The sequence below is a fragment of the Heterodontus francisci genome, chromosome 17, assembly GCF_036365525.1.
Source record: "Heterodontus francisci isolate sHetFra1 chromosome 17, sHetFra1.hap1, whole genome shotgun sequence".
NCBI classification, from domain to species: Eukaryota; Metazoa; Chordata; class Chondrichthyes; order Heterodontiformes; family Heterodontidae; genus Heterodontus; species Heterodontus francisci.
Window position 1 is genome coordinate 91,659,656 of NC_090387.1, and position 18,221 is coordinate 91,677,876.

The window sequence follows — 18,221 nt, forward strand, 5'->3', positions numbered from 1 at the left end:
GAGGTTTATTTTTTGGCGCCCATTTCCCTCTCCCTCAGTTTGCCTAATGATGATAAATGACCAGAATTGAACTGATTTTTGAATATTCACTAAAATAAAAGCAAAATACTGCGGATGCTGGAAATGTGAAATAAAAACAAGAAATGCTGGAAATATTCAGCAGGTCTGGCAGCATCTGTGGAGAGAGAAGCAGAGTTACTCCTTTGGGTGCATGGTTTATAAAAAGACCATCATATCAATTGAGAGTATTTTTTTTTCGTTATTGCCACTAAATCATAATTCCATGTGGGTACGTGTTGCTGCAGCCCTCTAACCTTAATGGCCACGCTGCATGTATTTACACAGACACTCTCTAAAATCATTTCGGTTTATCTCTCACACCTCCGCCATTCACCACTTTCTGATCCTTCCTTTTTCTGAACTAATCTTTATTTTAATGCTGTTTGCCTCGATCAGATCTGTTTGTTCAAATGACTGTAAGCAATGGCAATGATCACCCAAACTAACTGTGTCCCTGGAGGATTTATTCTGTCTGTATAAAGGCTCCTTTAGATGATCACAGTCTCAGTTGAAGTCATTGCTTTAAGGTGAACATGAAATATCTATTCAATGTGCTCCCAACACTCGCTGATGTTGACTTCATTTTCTGCCCTGTGCTTGGAGCCATCGGAGTGCCCAGTAAGTAATTAATATCTGTTCATTGCTGTCATTGACCAAGTGTTTCTGCTTTGAGCACAATCGGCAATCTGGTTACAAATTGTGCTCAAAATTATGCCAGTTTTGAGAAGTGCTTTTTTTCCCCTCAAGTTTTCGTTCAAACTCATTTGTATGTCTCTGAATGTCAAATCTGCAAATCTGCCATGGATCAGCACAATTAGTCAGCATTTTAGCATCTCCCGATATAAAGATTGCATTTCTGATATCCCTTGATATATTTAAGAATGATAACCTCATGTAGTTTTATTAAACAGCTGAAAATGTGTTTATCACAAAAAAAATCAGTGTTTAAAATCAATGTGTCCAGTCTTTCACTTTTGTGTAAATCTATTTTAAAAATTGAAAATAATGTAAAAAATACAGAACCATTCCATAATTACACTGGTGTACAATAGTCAATTTCTTCGTAATTAAAAAAAATGATGTTTAATACTTTTAAAACATGCTTCTTAGAGTCCTTGCGCATAAACAAAAACAAAGCTTCATTTTCAGCACCTCCTTGAAGGCTCACAAATAGGTGCAATTAGTGGAATCGCTCCATGGTGATTAATTAGATCAGGAAAGGGGGCCAGTTCTGTGGACAGGGTCAGTATCTAGTGCAATAGTTTTAAAACTAAAACAAAAGATTGGAGAAATCCAATTTGCACTTAACACAATTTGTGCTGAGAATTCCACGATCTTTCGCAATTGTTTGGCCCATTTCAGGTGAATTGTGCTGAAAAACCAGTGCTACTGTAAAGAAATTCTTGCCAATGTCTTCACTATTGGTTTTATTTCTGGAGGTTTGATAATGTGGCACTGTGTCTAATATCTTCATAACACAGTCACATGTTTTTGGTGAGTATGTACTGCACATGTGGTATTTACTTAGTGATTTTTATATCAATAATGATGGTTGTGGAATCCCACTGTGGGATGTTTGATTTCATGTGTTACCTCACCTTCCTCGATCTGCTCTTTTAGCAAATACTTAGAAGGTCATTGAGAGGATTGTAAAGGGGGAAGGGGCACCTGAGCCTCACTGGAGATTTATGGACAAGATATGTTGTGGATTCAACAATGATCCATCAAAAGTAATAGGTGTGATGCAATGCAAATAGGCAGAAAACAAACCTGATTGAGTTCTTTGATGAAGTAATGGAGAGGGTTGATGAGGGTAGCACAGTTGACGTTATGTACACGTATTTTGGTAAAGTGGTTGATAAAGTCACTCAATTGTTAAAGACCTGATAGCAAAATGAAAATCTATGGGATTAAAGGGACAGTAGTTGTGTCAATATGAAATTGGCTAAGGGACAGGAAAGAGAGAGTTGTGGTGAATGATTGTTTCTCAGACTGAAGGGTGGCAAACAGTGGCATCTGCGAGGTTTCAAAATTTGGACTACTGCTCTTTTTGATTGTTCTTTGTCATTCATATAGATCTAAGAACAAAGAACAGTACAGCACAGGAACAGGTCATTCGGCCCTCCAAGCCTGCGCCAATCTTGATGCCTGTCTAAACTAAAACCTTCTATACTTACCGGGATCGTATCTTTCTATTCCCATCCTATTCATGTATTTGTCAAGATGCCTCTTAAACGTCGCTATCGTACCTGCTTCCACCACCTCCCGGGCAGCAAGTCCAGGTACTCACCACCCTCTGTGTAAAGAACTTGCCCTGCACATTCCCTCTAAACTTTGTGCCTCGCACCTTAAATCTATGTCCCCTAGTAACTGCCTCTTCCACCTTGGGAAAAAGCTTCTGACTATCCACTCTGTCAATGCCACTCATAACTTTGTAAACCTTTATCATGTCGCCCCACCACCTCCGTCGTTCCAGTGAAAGCAATCTGAGTTTATCCAACCTCTCCTTATAGCTAAGACCCTCCAGACCAGGCAACATCCTGGTAAACCTCTTCTATACCCTCTCCAAGCCTCCACGTCCTTCTGGTAGAGCAGCGACCAGACCTGCATGCAATATTCTAAGTGTGGCCTAACTAAGGTTCTGTCCAGCTGCAGCATAACTTGCCAATGTTTATACTCTATGCCATGACCGATGAAGGCAAGCATGCCGTATGCCTTCTTGACTACCTTATCCACCAGCGTTGCCACTTTCAGTGACATGTGAATCTGTACGCCCAGATCTTTCTGCCTGTCAGTACGTCTAAGCGTTCGGCCATTTACTGTATACCTCCCACCTGTATTAGATCTGCCAAAATGCATTACCTCACATTTGTCCAGATTAAACTCCATCTGCCATTTCTCTGCCCAAGTCTCCCACTGATCTATTTCCTGCTGTATCCTCTGACAATCCCCATCACTATCCGCAACTCCACCAACCTTTGTGTCGTCTGCAAACTTACTAATCAGACCAGCTACATTTTCCTCCAAATCATTTATATATACTACAAACAGCAAAGGTCCCAGCATTGATCCCTGCGGAACACCACTAGTCACATCCCTCCATTCAGAAAAGCACCCTTCCACTGCTACCCTCTGTCTCCTATGACTGAGCCAGTTCTGTATCCATCTTGCCAGCTCCCTTCTGATCCCGTGTGACTTCACCTTTTGTACCAGTCTGCCATGAGGGACCTTGTCAAAGGCTTTACTGAAGTCCATCATGACAGGGTGTTGGGGACACAGCGCATCATTTTAAAGTTTACAGGTGACACAAAACTTGGAAATGACAGACCTCAGAATGACATGGATTGGTGAAATGGGCAGAGACAAGACAGGTGAAATTTAATGCAGTGAAATGTAATGTGATTAAGTTTGGTAGAAAGAATGAGGATGTATGTACATCTTTTTGAAGATGGCACTGCAAGTTGAGAAAACAGTCAAAAAGGCATATGGTGTTTCTTGGCTTTACGAAGTCATGTTCAGAACAAATAAACAACAACATTTTGCGAACCATTTCTTAAACACTGTTTAGGTCTGAGCTACAGTATTCTGGCCAATTCCACACACCATATTTTTGGAATAAAGCCAAGGCTTTAAAGAGAGCACAGATGAGATTTACTAGAATGGTCCCAGGGATGAATTGCATCAGTTACTTGAACAGACTGGAGAAGCTGGGGGTTTGTTCACCCTGGAACAGAGAAGTTTAACTGGAGATTTGATCGAGGCATTCAAAATCATGAAGGGGTTCAATAGATTAAAAAAGGCAAAACTGTTACCAGTGGGACAAGGTAACTAGAGGACACAGATTTAAGATAATTGACAAAAGAACCAGAGATGACATGAGGGGACTTTTTATCAGCAAGTTCTTGTGATCTGGGATGCACTGCCTGAAAGAGCAGTGGAAGCAGATTCAATAATAAAACAGAATTGGATAAACACATGAAGGGGAAGAAATTGGAGTTTTATGTGGAAAGAGCAGGGGAGTGGGGCTAATTGGATAGCTTTGTCAAAGAACTAGCACTAACACAACAGATCAGGTGGCCTCCTTCTGTATTGTATTATTAGATGATGTTATAAAAGCGTGTTTATTTTAGAAATGCTGGTGTAATTGTCAAGTATAATCCTAGAGTTCTAGAAGACCTGCTGTCCAGTTGCTGAATCACTGTGCAGCAATATTCATCAAAATAAATTGAAATTGAATCATGTATTTATAACATTGGCAATAAAATGAAGGAGCAAAGCTCAAACTGAGCACTCAGTCCAGTTCTGGTCCCGAGTATAAAAGGAAACAGTTTAGAGAACAACCAGAAGATCTCTGGGCACGAAGAACAAGTTGTGAAGGACAATTGATAAAACCTGGGCTTTTCAGCCTTGAAAGGAGTGGTTGAAAGATGTATTGACTGATGTAAAAAGGCTATAACGATATGCATACTGGGCACTATTTCAGACCAAGCCATGACAAGGGGTCAAGTGGATAAAGTTCCAAACTGGATATTGACAAATTTACAACAGATTTCAGGAAGTTCTTGAAACAAAACGTTTAGATTCCTGGACGACTGGGACCGTTTCTGGGGAAGGTGGGACCTGTACAAGTGGGACGGTCTACATGTGAACCAGGGGGGGACTAACATCCTTGCTGGCGGGTTTGCTAGTGCTGTTGGGAGGAGTTTAAACTAATTTGGCAAGGGGAGGAGATGCAGACTCCTAGCAGAATAGGGACACAGCTAAACATAGGAAACAAGTCAGAGGGAATACAGCGGAAGTAAGTTTCAAGGGAGTCAGGCCAGGATGGATGGCCTCTACTTTAATGCCATTAGTATTACAGGTAAAACGGATGAGTTAAGTGCAAGGATTGACACGTGGAATTGTGATATAGTAGCCATCACTGAGACATGGTTGAGGAAGGGGCAGGATTGGCTGCTCAATAACCCGGGATATAGAATTTTCAGGCGAGACAGGGGGTGCCGGGCGGTGGGGGTAAAGGAGGAGAGGGCATTGCAATATTAGTTAAGGAGTCAGTTACTGCAGTAAGGAGAGATGATATCTTGGAGGGGGCATCAAATGAAGCTTTATGGGTAGAGTTTAGGAATAAAAAAGGGACAGCCACATTGCTAGGTGCTTATTATAGACCCCGAGATAGTCAGCGGGAAATTGAGGAGTAAATATGTGTGCAATTCGCAGAGGTGTGTAAAAATAAAAATAGGGTAATTATATTAGGTGATTTCAACTTTCCCAACATTAATTGGATAGTCATCCTGTTAAGGGCTTAGATGGAGTGGAGTTATTAATATGTATACAGGAGAACTTGTTAGCTCAATATGTAGAGGATCCAACAAGGAAGGGTGCAGTGCTGGACCTAATTCTGGGGAATGAAGCCGGACAGGTGGTTGATATGTTAGTGATAACGACCACAACATGGTAGAATTTAAGCTTGTTATGGAGAAAGAAATAGACAAGTTGCAAAAAAAGGTTTTGGATTGGGGGAGAGCAAATTTTAGTAAAATAAGGCAGGTTCTGGCCAAGGTAGAATGGAAAGAGTTAGTTGTCGGGAAATCTACAGAAGAGCATTCAAAAAGGAAATGTTCCCTCTAGGGTAATTGGTAGGAGCAACAAGCCAGAGAACCATGGATGACCAGAAACATTCAGGGTACGATGAAAAGGAAAAGAGAGGCTTTTAGCAAATACAAGGAGAGCAAATCAACTGAAACGTTAGTGGAGTAGTGAAAATGTAGGATGGAGCTGAAGAAAGCAATTAGGAGAGCAAAGTGGGGAGATGAGAAAGCTCTGGCTGGTAAAAGTAGGGAAAATCCCAAGAGATTCTATAAGTATATCAATGGGAAGAGGATAACCAGGGAAAAAGTAGGACCCATTAGGGACCAAGGGGGAAATCTGTGGGTGGAGCCAGAGGACATTGGTAGGGTCTTGAACGAATACTTCACATCTGTCTTCACCCAAGAGAATAAGGATGTAGATATCGAACTCAGAGAGAGAGACTGTGAGGTTCTTGAGCAAATTGTCATAGGGAGCGACAAGGTATTGGAGGTTTTGGCAGGCTTAAAAGTGGACAAATCTCCAGGTCTGGACGATTTGTGTCCCAGAATGCTGTGGGAGGCGAGGGTGGAGATTTCAGAGGCTCTGACCCAAATTTTTAATTCCTCTCTGGCCACGGGGGAGGTGCTAGAGGACTGGAGAACAGCTAATGTGGTCGCACTATTTAAGAAAGGTTGTAGAGATAAACAGGGAACTACAGACCAGTGAGTCTCACGTCAGTGGTAGGGAAACTATTGGAGAAAATTCTGAAGGAGAGTATCTATCTCCCCTTGGAGAGGCAAAATTTGATTAGGAATAGTCAGCATGGCTTTGTCAGAGGGAGATCATGCCTAAAAAATTTGATTGAATTTTTTGCGCATGTGACCAGGAGTGTAGATGAGGGTAGTGCAATTGATGTAGTTTACATGGATTTCAGCAAAGCCTTTGACAAGGTGGCACATGGGAGACTTATCAAGAAAGCAGATGGGATACAGGGTAACTTGATAAGGTGGATTCAAAATTGGCTTAGCTGTAGGAGACAGAGAGTGATGACAGACGGCTGTTTTAGTGACTGGAAGCCAGTGTCCAATGGCGTACCACAGAGATCTGTGCTGGGTCCCCTATTGTTTTCATTTATATAAAACAACATAGATGACTATGTGGGGGGTAGGATCAGTAAGTTTGCGGATGACACAAAGATTGGCCGAGTGGATAACAGTGAGGTTGAGTGTCTTGGTTTCCAGGAATATATAGATGGGATGGTCAAATGGGGAGAAAAGTGGCAGATGGAATTTAAGCCTGAAAATTGTGAGTTGATACACTTTGGAAGGAGTAATGTGACATGGAAGTCTTCAATGAATGGCCTGACACTGGGAAGTTCTGAGGAACAAAGGGACCTTGGCGTGTTTGTCCATAGATCTCTGAAGGCAGAAGGGCAGGTTAACCGGGTGGTGATAAAGGCATATGGGACACTTGCCTTTATCAATTGAGGCATAGATTACAAAAGCAGGGAGGTCATGTTGGAGTTGTATAGAACTTTGGTAAGGCCACAGCTGGAGTACTGTGTGCAATTCTGGTCGCCACAGTATAGGAAGGATGTGATTGCATTGGAGGGGGTGCAGAAGCGATTCACCAGGATGTTGCCTGGGATGGAACATTTAAGCTATGAGGAGAGCTTGGATAGGCTTGGGTTGTTTTCACTGGAGCAGAGAAGACTGAGGGGTGGCCTGATTGAGGTGTACAAAATTATGAGGGGCATGGACAGGGTGGATAGGGAGCAGCTGTTCCCCTTAGTTGAAGGGTCAGTTACGAGGGGACACAAGTTTAAGGTGAGCGGCAGGAGGTTTAAGGGGGATTTGAGGAAGATCTTTTTTACCCAGAGGGTGGTGATGGTCTGGAATGCCCTGCCTGGGAGGGTGGTAGAGGCGGGTTTCCTCACATCCTTTAAAAAGTACCTGGATGCGCACTTGGCACGTCACAACATTCAAGGCTATGGGCCAAGTGCTGGCAAATGGGATTAGGTAGACAGGTCAGGTCTCTTTAATGCATCGGTGCAGACGCGATGGGCCAAAGGGCCACTCTGTACTGTATTATTCTGTGATTCTGTGATCAAGCTATATAGACTGGACTTTGGTTTGGATATTGGAACAGATTCCCCGGAGCATGTGAGAAACTACTCAATACTGTTTTCTGTGGAGTGTGGGTACATTATGGGGTTATTCTGGATGTTAGAATTGAAGGTAAATCCAATGGTCCTTTTCTTTATCTGTTTTGTGACCTTGATCCAGATCTGGTTGGGAAGCACTGTAAGATATCCCAAGGCCCTGAAAGTCATGATAAAAATGTAAGTTCATTCTACCACACGAAGCTCCATTCATCTACCATTCCTGTCATTACTATGATGTACCGGCTCCCGTTCGCCATTCATTAATTTGAAATCTTCTTTTTGGCCTCCTTGTCTCGAGAGACAATGGGTAAGCGCCTGGAGGTGGTCAGTGGTTTGTGAAGCAGCGCCTGGAGTGGCGAGAAAGTCCAAACCTAGAGTGACAGACTCTTCCACAGTTGCTGCAGGTAAAATTGGTTGTCGGGGCTGTTACACAGTTGGCTCTCCCCTTGCGCTTCTGTCTTTTTTGCTGCCAACTGCTAAGGCTCTTCGACTTGCCACTCTTTAGCCCCGCCTTTATGGTTGTCAGCCAGCTCTGGCGATCACTGGCAACTGACTCCCACGACTTGTGATCAATGTCACAGGACTTCATGTCGCGTTTGCAGACGTCTTTGAAGTGGAGACATGGACGGCCAGTGGGTCTGATACCAGTGACGAGCTCGCTATACAATGTGTCCTTGGGGATCCTGCCATCTTCGAGGCGGCTCACATGGCCAAGCCATCTCAGGCACCGCTGGCTCTGTCGGGTGTGTATGCTGGGGATGTTGGCCACCTCGAGGACTTCTGTATTGGAGATACGGTCCTGCCACCTGATGCTAAGGATTCTCCGGAGGCAGCAAAGATGGAATGAATTGAGACGTCGCCCCTGGCTGACGTACTTTGTCCAGGCCTCGCTGCCGTAAAGAAAGGTACTGAGGACACAGGCTTGATAGACTTGGACTTTTGTGTTCTGTGTCAGTGTGCCATTTTCCCACACTCTCTTAGCCAGTCTGGACATAGCAGAGGAAGCCTTTCCCATGTGCCTGTTTAATTCTGCATCTAGAGACAGGTTATTGGTGATAGTTGAGCCTAGGTAGGTGAACTCATGAACCACTTCCGAGTGTGGTCACCGATATTGATGCATGGAACATTTCTAATGTCCTGTCCCATGATGTTCGTTTCTTGAGGCTGATGGTTAGGCCAAATTCATTGCAGGCGGCCGCGATCCTGTCGATGAGTCTCTGCAGACACTCTTCTGTGTGGGATGTTAATGCAGCATTGTCAGCAAAGAGGAGTTCCCTGATGAGGACCTTCATTGCTTTGGTCTTCACTCTTAGATGGGCAAGGTTGAACAACCTGCCATCTGATCTTTTTATTTTTTATTTATTTCGAGATACAGCACTGAAACAGGCCCTTCGGCCCACCGAGTCTGTGCCGACCAACAACCACCCATCTATACTAACCCCACAGTCATACCATATGCCCTACCACCTATCTACACTAGGGGCAATTTATAACAGCCAATTTACCTATCACCTGCAAGTCTTTGGCGGTGGGAGGAAACCGGAGCACCTGGAGGAAACCCACGCAGACACAGGGAGAACTTGCAAACTCCACACAGGCAGTACCCAGAATTGAACCCGGGTCCCTGGAGCTGTGAAGCTGTGGTGCTAACCACTGCACCACTGTGCTGTCCCTTGTGTCGAGGAAAATTCCTTCTTCTGAAGACTTGAATGCATGTGAGAGCAGCAGGGAGAAGAAGATCCCAAATAGTGTAGCTGCGAGCAAACAGCCATGTTTCACACCACTCAGGATAGGAATGGGGTCTGATGAGGCGCCGCTATGCTGAGTTGTGCCTTTCATATTGTCATTGAATGAGGTGATGATACTTCGTAGCTTTGGTGGACATCTGATCTTTGCTAGTAGTCTGAAGAGATCACGTCTGCTGACGAGCTCAAAGGCTTTGCTGAGATAAATGAAAGCATCGCAGAGGGGCATCTGTTGTTTGCGGCATTTCTCCTGTAGCTGGCGATGGGAGAAATGCATGTCATTAGTGGATCTCTCTGCTCGAAAGCCACACTGTGCCTCAGGGTAGACACACTCATCCAGCTTCTTGAGCCTGTTTAAAACGACTCGAGCAAAGACTTTCCCCACAATGCTGAGCAGGGAGATTCCACGGTAGTTGTTGCAGTTACCGTGGTCACCCTTGTTCTTAAAGAGGGTGATGATATTGGCATCGCGCATGTCCTGTGGTACTGCTCCCTCATCCCAGCACAGGCAAAGCAGTTCATGGAGTGCTGAAAGTATAGCAGACTTGGCACTCTTGATTATTTCAGGCTTAATGCCGAGCTTCCCAGGGGCTTTTCCACTGGCTAGAGAATCAATGGCATCACTGAGTTCCGATTTTGTTGGCCATTCGTCCAGCTCATCCATGACTGGCAGAGACTGGGCTGCAGGGCGGTCTCAGTGACAACATTTTCCCTGGAGTACAGTTCTAGGTAGTGCTCCACCCAGCGGTCCATTTGCTTGTGTTGGTCAGTGATCTTGTCCCCTGATTTAGATTTGAGGGGGGCGATCTTCCTGATGGTTGGCCCAAAAGCTCTCTTAATGCCATCATGCGTTAACAAAGAACAGTACAGCACAGGAACAGGCCATTCAGCCCTCCAAGCCTGCGCCGATCTTGATGCCTGCCTAAACTAACACCTTCTGCACTTCCGGGGCCCATATCCCTCTATTCCCTTCCTATTCATATATTTGTCCAGATGCCTCTTAAACGTCGCGATCGTATCTGCTTCCACCACCTCCCCTGGCAGCACGTTCCAGGCACTCACCACCCTCTGTGTAAAAAACTTGCCTCGCACATCCCCTCTAAACTTTGCCCCTCGCACCTTAAACCTATGTCCCCTTGTAACTGACTTTTCCTCCCTGGGAAAAAACTTCTGACTATCCACTCTGTCCATGCCGCTCATAACTTTGTAAACCTCTGTCATGTCGCCCCTCCACCTCCGTCGTTCCAGTGAAAACAATCCGAGTTTTTCCAACCTCTCCTCATAGTTAATGCCCTCCAGACCAGGCAACATCCTGGTAAACTTCCTCTGTACCCTTTCCAAAGCCTCCATGTCCTTCTGGTAGTGTGGCGACCAGAATTGCACACAATATTCTAAGTGTGGCCTAACTAAGGTTCTGTACAGCTGCAACATGACTTGCCAATTTTTATACTCTACGCCCCGACCGATGAAGGCAAGCATGCCGTATGCCTTCTTGACTACCTTATCCACCTGCGTTGCCACTTTCAGTGACCTGTGGACCTGTACGCCCAGATCTCTCTGCCTGTCAATACTCCTAAGGGTTCTGCCATTTACTGTATACCTCACACCTGCATTAGACCTTCGAAAATGCATTACCTCACATTTGTCCGGATTAAACTCCATCTGCCATTTCGACGCCCATGTCTTCAATCGATCTATATCCTGCTGTATCCTTTGACAATCCTCATCATTATCCGCAACTCCACCAACCTTTGTGTCGTCCACAAACTTACTAATCAGACCAGCTACATTTTCCTCCAAATCATTTATATATACTACAAACAGCAAAGGTCCCAGCACTGATCCCTGTGGAACACCACTAATCACATCTCTCCATTCAGAAAAGCACCCTTCCACTGCTACCCTCTGTCTTGGATGACCGAGCCAGTTCTGTATCCATCTTGCCAGCTCACCTCTGATCCCGTGTGACTTCACCTTTTGTACCAGTCTGCCATGCGGGACTTTACTAAAGTCTTTACTAAAGTCCATATAGATAACAGTGGCGCAGTGGTTAGCACCGCAGCCTCACAGCTCCAGCTACCCGGGTTCCGCTTGTGTGGAGTTTGCAAATTCTCCCTGTGTCTGCGTGGGTTTCCTCCGGGTGCTCCGGTTTCCTCCCACATGCCAAAGACTTGCAGGTTGATATGTAAATTGGCCATTATAAATTACCCCTAGGATAGGTAGGTGGTAGGGAAATATAGGGACAGGTGGGGATGTGGTAGGAATATGGAATTAGTATAGGATTAGTATAAATGGGTGGTTGATGGTCGGCACAGACTCGGTGGGCCGAAGGGCCTGTTTCAGTGCTGTATCTCTAATAAAAAAAAATCCACTGCCCTTCCTTCATCAATCATCTTTGTCACTTCCTCAAAAAACTCAATCAAATTAGTGAGACATGACCTCCCCTTCACAAAACCATGCTGCCTCTCGCTAATAAGTTCCTTTGTTTCCAAATGGGAGTAAATCCTGTCCCGAAGAATCCTCTCTAATAATTTCCCTACCACTGGCGGAAGGCTCACCGGCCTATAATTTCCTGGACTATCCTTCCTGCCCTTCTTAATCAAAGGCACAACATTGGCTATTCTCCAGTGCTCCGGGACATCACCTGTAGCCAATGAGGATGCAAAGATTTCTGTCAAGGCCACAGCAATTTCTTCCCTTGCCTCCCTCAGTATTCTGGGGTAGATCCCATCAGGCCCTGGGGACTTATCTACATTAATGCTTTGCAAGATACCCAACACCTCCTCCTTTTTGATAATGAGATGACTGAGACTATCTACACTCCCTTCCCGAGGCTCATCATCCACCAAGTCCTTCTCTTTGGTGAATACAGATGCAAAGTACTCATTTACTACCTCGCCCATTTCCTCTGGCTCCACACGTAGATTCCCTTCTCTGTCCTTGAGTGGGCCATCCCTTTCCCTAGTAACCCTCTTGCTCTTTATATACTTTTAAAAAGCCTTGGGATTTTCCTTTCTCCTGTTTACCAATGACTTTTCACGACCCCTTTTTGCCTTCCTGACTCCTTGCTTAAGTTCCTTCCTACTGTCTTTATATTCCTCAAGGGATTCGTCTGTTCCTAGCCTTCCAGCCCTTACGAATGCTTCCTTTTTCTTTTTGACTAGGCTCACAATATCCCGCTTTATCCAAGGTTCCCGAAACTTGCCAAACATATCCTGCTTCCTCACAGGAACATGCTGGTCCTGGATTCTAATCAACTGACGTTTGAAAGACTCCCACACGTCAGATGTTGATTTACCCTCAAACAGCCACCCCCAATCTAAATTCTTCCGTTCCTGCCTAATATTGTTATAATCAACCTTCCCCCAATTTGGCACCTTCACCCGAGGACTACTCTTCTCCTTATCCACAAGTACCTTAAAACTTAAGGAATTATGGTCACTTTTCCCGAAATGCTCCTCGACTGAAACTTCGATCACCTGGCCTGGCTCATTCCCCAATACCAGGTCCAGTACGGCCACACCCCTTGTTGGACTATCTACGTATTGTTTCAAGAAACCCTCCTGGATGCTCCTTACAAATTCTGCCCCATCCAAGCCCCTAGCACTAAGTGAGTCCCAGTCAATATAAGGGAAGTTAAAATCACCCACCACTACAACCCTGTTACCTTTACATCTTTCCAAACTCTGTCTACATATCTGCTCCTCTCCCTCCCGCTGGCTGTTGGGAGGCCTGTAGTAAACCCCCAACATCGTGACTTCACCTTTCCTATTCCTGAGCTCCACCCATATTGCCTCGCTGCACGACCCCTCCGAGGTGTCCTCCCGCAGTACAACTGCGATATTCTCCTGAACAAGTAATGTAACACCCACACCCCTTTTACATCCCCCTCTATCCCGCCTGAAGCTTCTAAATCCTGAAACATTTAGCTGCCAATCCTGTTCTTCCCTCAACCAAGTCTCTGTAATAGCAACAACATCATAGTTCCAAGTACTAATCCAAGCTCTAAGTTCATCTGCCTTACCTGTTATACCTCTCGCATTGAAACAAATGCACTTCAGACCACCAGTCCCGCTGTGCTCCCTGCCTGCTCTTCCTTTCAGTCTTACTGGCCTTATTTACTAGTTCCCCCTCATTTATTTCACTTGCTGTCCTACTGCTCTGATTCCCACCCCCCTGCCACACTAGTTTAAACCCTCCCGAGTGACGCCAGCAAACCTCGCAGCCAGGATATTTGTGCCCCTCCAGTTTAGATGCAACCCGTCCTTCTTGTACAGGTCCCATCTGTCCCTGAAGCGAGCCCAATGGTCCAGATATCTGAAACCCTCCCTTCTACACCAGCTGCTCAGCCACGTGTTTAGCTGCACTATCCTCCTGTTTCGAGCTTCACTGGAACGTGGCACAGGGAGTAATCCCGAGATTACAAGCCTCGCGGTCCTGTCTTTTAACTTTCTACCTAACTCCCTAAAATCCCCCTGCAGGACCTCGTCACACTTCTTGCCGATGTCATTGGTACCGATGTGTACCACAACCTCTGGCTGTTCACCCTCCCCCTTCAGAATGCCCTCTGTCCATTCAGAGACATCCTTGACCCTGGCACCAGGGAGGCAACATACCATCCTGGAGTCTCTTTCACGTCCACAGAAGCGCCTATCTGTGCCCCTGACGATAGAGTCCCCTATAACTATTGCTCTTCTGTGCTTTCTCCCTCCCTGCTGAACATCAGTGCCAGCCGTGGTGCCACTGCTCTGGCTGCTGCTGTTGTTTTCCCCTGATAGGCCATCCCCCCCAACAGTATCCAAAACGTTATACTTGTTAGAGAGGGGGATAGCCACAGGGGATTCCTGCACTGACTGCCTGCCCCTTCCAACGCTCACCCATCTATCTGCCTGCACCTTGGGTGTAACCACTTCTCTAAAACTCCTGTCTATGACACTTTCTGCCACTTGCATGCTCCTAAGTGCATCCAGTTGCCGCTCCAACCGATCCGTGCGGTCTGTGAGGAGCTGCAACTGGGTACACTTCCTGCAGATGCAGTCGTCCGGAATGCTGGAAGCATCAAGGATCGTGGTGAATTAGATACTAATGCATGCAAAACAGTATTTTACCCCAACTCCTCCCAAATCTCTGACTTCACAGATTCAAGTTGTCAGGAGGCTTCATAACTCTCCATGATCTTGTTGTTATCAGATACAGTAGATAGGTGGCCTTTCTCTGAACTCTCGTTTCTTGACTTGGACGGCCTTCATTGAAGTTTGTCGTATCCAGTGCTTTCTGAATTTCAGGTTCAGCTTTTGATTCTTCCAAATGTTTGACTGACTGATGTCTTTGATGAATAGGAATACGATTCCTTCAGTTTCTTCATAAAGTACCTTCTCAAGTTCGATGAAGTAAGATCGCTGTTGATTCACCTCTCTCTGAACATTTATTCCTTCTCTGCTTTGGTCTCATGCCCCTACCTTCTGCCATTCTGACAATTTCGATAGGTTCCTGGCATGGTATTTCCTGTTGTAATTATGGGTTATTTCTTTCTGTAAGATTTGATTCAGTCTTGAACTCTCAGATAATCTGGATTTGTAGCCCTGGAAGTAATTTTTTGAGTAGGATTGGAAGTGGGGTTCGAGGTTTTCTTCCCATTAACAGTTCGGATGGTGCTAATCCACATGACAATGGAGTATGTTTGTAGATTAGAAGTGTTGATTTTTCTTTAACAGTGCTTTAATAGTTCTGACTCTTTGTTCAGCTTCTCTATTAGATTGTGGATACCTCGGAGAACTTGTTGGATGTATCAATCCACCGATTTCTGCAAAGTGCTTGAAGTAGTCGTTTCTAAATTGTGGTCCATTATTGGAGATTATCTGATCAGGTAGACCATGTGTTGCAAAGTTTTCATCCTCCTACCTTGTCCCCCCACACTATTAACACTAGAACCTCTTCCCTCACTGTTCCCCAGGTCATATGGCCAGAACTCATGCCTGTTTTTAAGATTCATGCTGCTTTTATTTCTCTCAATTGATTCACAATTTGTTTTATTTTACAACCCGTTTCCTGCTGAAAACACTGGTACAATCAGATGTCATTTTCAAATAAAGGAAACAGTAAATTCAATGGAATATCCTGTTTAACTGATGCTTTGAACTTGACCAGTAATTCCTACCTTGTTTTTTTTGCAGTTAACTTGCTGGCGATTGTGATCCTGTCTCGGGGAAATTGCGGTCTCTCCAAATGTGTCACTCATTACCTGGTAGCCATGGCAGCGGCCGATCTCATGGTTGTCATGATTCATGTGATTCTGAGGTGGCTGATTGTTTATTTCCCAGTTTCTTTCCTGGATATTACTCCTGTATGTAGTTTGGTTATGGTGCTCATTCCTGCTACGACAATGAGTTCTGTCTGGTTTACAGTTGCTTTCACCTTTGATCGATTTGTGAGCATTTGTTGCCAGAAGCTGAAAACTAAATATTGCACTGAGAAAACTGCAAGGGTGATTATTGGAGCTGTGCCTGTGCTGAGCTGTTTGGAAAGTATTCCCTGGTTCTTCAAATTTAAAGCTCAGTACATCTTCAATAACTTGGAATGGTTTTGCATCACAAAACCAGAGTATTACACTTCAATCTTCTGGGCAGCATACGAGATTTTTCATCGCCTTCTATCCCCTTTGCTCCCATTCATTTTGATTCTGTTCCTCAACACTCTGACCGTCAGACACATTTTAATAGCGAGTAGAGCCCGCCGGAGACTCCAGGCGGACAGTGATAGGGAGAGTCCCAGTGACTCTGAGATGGACAAACGCAGAAAATCCATCATTTTACTCTTCACTATCTCAGGCAGTTTTATTGTTTTATGGATGACCTATGTTACGTGTTTCCTGTATCAGCGAATTGCATTCATGTCTGATTCCTTTACCCCTTCACCCACCGCAGGTACCATCGGATACATGCTTCAGCTCCTCAGTACCTGCACAAACACCTGTATCTACACAGTGACTCAGAGCAAATTCCGAGAGCAACTGAAAAAGGTTGTGAAACATCCTTTCACTGTGATTCTCAGATTCATTAAACAGTGAACAAAAAGATTTGTCAACATTAGAATTCAGTTCCATCTCATAAATAAGATTATATCCTGATGAGCAGTGCTAAATTCAGAGCTCAGAGGAGCAGGAATGTATCAGAGCCCAAATCCCAGAGCTCCGAGCAGCTCAGCATTGATTCCCTTACAATATTTATCCAATTCCCTTCGGAAATTTTCTATTGTTTCTGCTTCCAGCACCCTATCAGGAAGTGCATTCCAGATCATAACTCACTTACTAAATGTTTTTATTCCCATTTCCCCTCTGGTTCTTTTGCCAATTGTATTCAATCTGTGTCCTCTGGTTCCTGACACTACTGCCAGTACAAACATTTCCTCCACACGATTTTGAAGACTTTTATTAAATCGCCTCTTAACCTTCTCCATGAAGAACAATCCCAGCTTCTGCAGTCTCTCCACATATACTCCTTCATCCCTGCTACCTACCCTGGTATTTCTCTGCAATCTCACTGATGTCTTCACATCCCTCCTAAAATGTGATGCTCACAATTGGACACAAAACTCCAGCTGCAGCCCAAAAAACAATTTAGAACATTTTACCATAACTTCCTTGTTTTTGTACTCTGTGCCTCATTTATAAAGCCAAGGATTCCATAGGCTTTTTAACAGCCTTCTCAATTTGTCATGCACGTTCTAATATTTATGTATGTGAACCCCCAGGTCTCTCTGTTTTATTCTGTCTCTCTGCGTTGCGCTCCCTTTAAAATTGTACCTTTTAATCAATATTGTCTCTCTTCCTTTTTTCTTCCAGCATGTTTAAATAAAACTGAAATAAACTGAATCTGATAGAATTCAGTGATAGCAGTGCAGCATCTGATGTTTGTGAAGACTATACAATGGAACTTTATGATAATTGATAATGGCTGTGATTTACATAATTGTAAAATATTCTGGACTGTGAATCTGTCGTTCTAACAGAGCAACATGACAGGAAATTATGCATTTCACTGTGTTGTGCTGGGCTAATTTGGGAGGTTGGAGATGTTGGCAAGGAGGATGCTAAAGTGTGTGCACTGTAACAGATTACAGGCAACTTTCAAAGTAAATGGGATATAAAACTCGGCCTTGAGCAGAGATAAAAATTGGGCAAGTTCTGAACTGAGTGAATGAACCATCGGTGTTGCACCGAGAAGGTCTACCTCACTGTTTACACCTCACACTGCTAGTGTTACAGCAAGACAATCTATCCCACTGTTTATGCAATCAATCCTCTGTGCTACACTGAGACAGTCTACCCAACTGCTTATAACACACAACATAAATTAATAATGGAATAAAAGCACAACCTACTCCTAAACCACTACCCATCTCCCAGCAGCTGAAAAGACAAATAGTAATTTAATGTTTAAAAATTCTGAAATATGACAATCTAGCAAACACCAATGTGGTGAATAAATATTCATCTGCTTTTTGTGATGTAAGTTGAGGCATTAATGATTGGAAGATAGGAGGGTTTGGTAAGGTAAGGTTTTCCTTTATTTTTTAATTTTTTAATCTCTGTTGTCAATTTAGAGCAGAGGGGATGGAAGCTCGGGCAGTTGCATGCTCCTCTTGCAGGATGTGGGAGGTAAGGGTCACCACTTGTGTCCCTGCTG

General features: G+C 44.4%; 1 protein-coding gene across 1 annotated transcript; it reads left to right on the plus strand.

The window, feature by feature from the left end:
- The first annotated feature begins 593 nt into the window (after positions 1 to 593).
- On the plus strand, positions 594 to 16,603 carry LOC137378641 (probable G-protein coupled receptor 139). Its single transcript, XM_068048933.1, has 2 exons — positions 594 to 678; positions 15,711 to 16,603. Exons 1-2 carry the CDS (start codon positions 594 to 596, stop codon positions 16,601 to 16,603), a joined length of 978 nt encoding a protein of 325 aa, XP_067905034.1.
- The last annotated feature ends 1,618 nt before the right edge of the window (positions 16,604 to 18,221 follow it).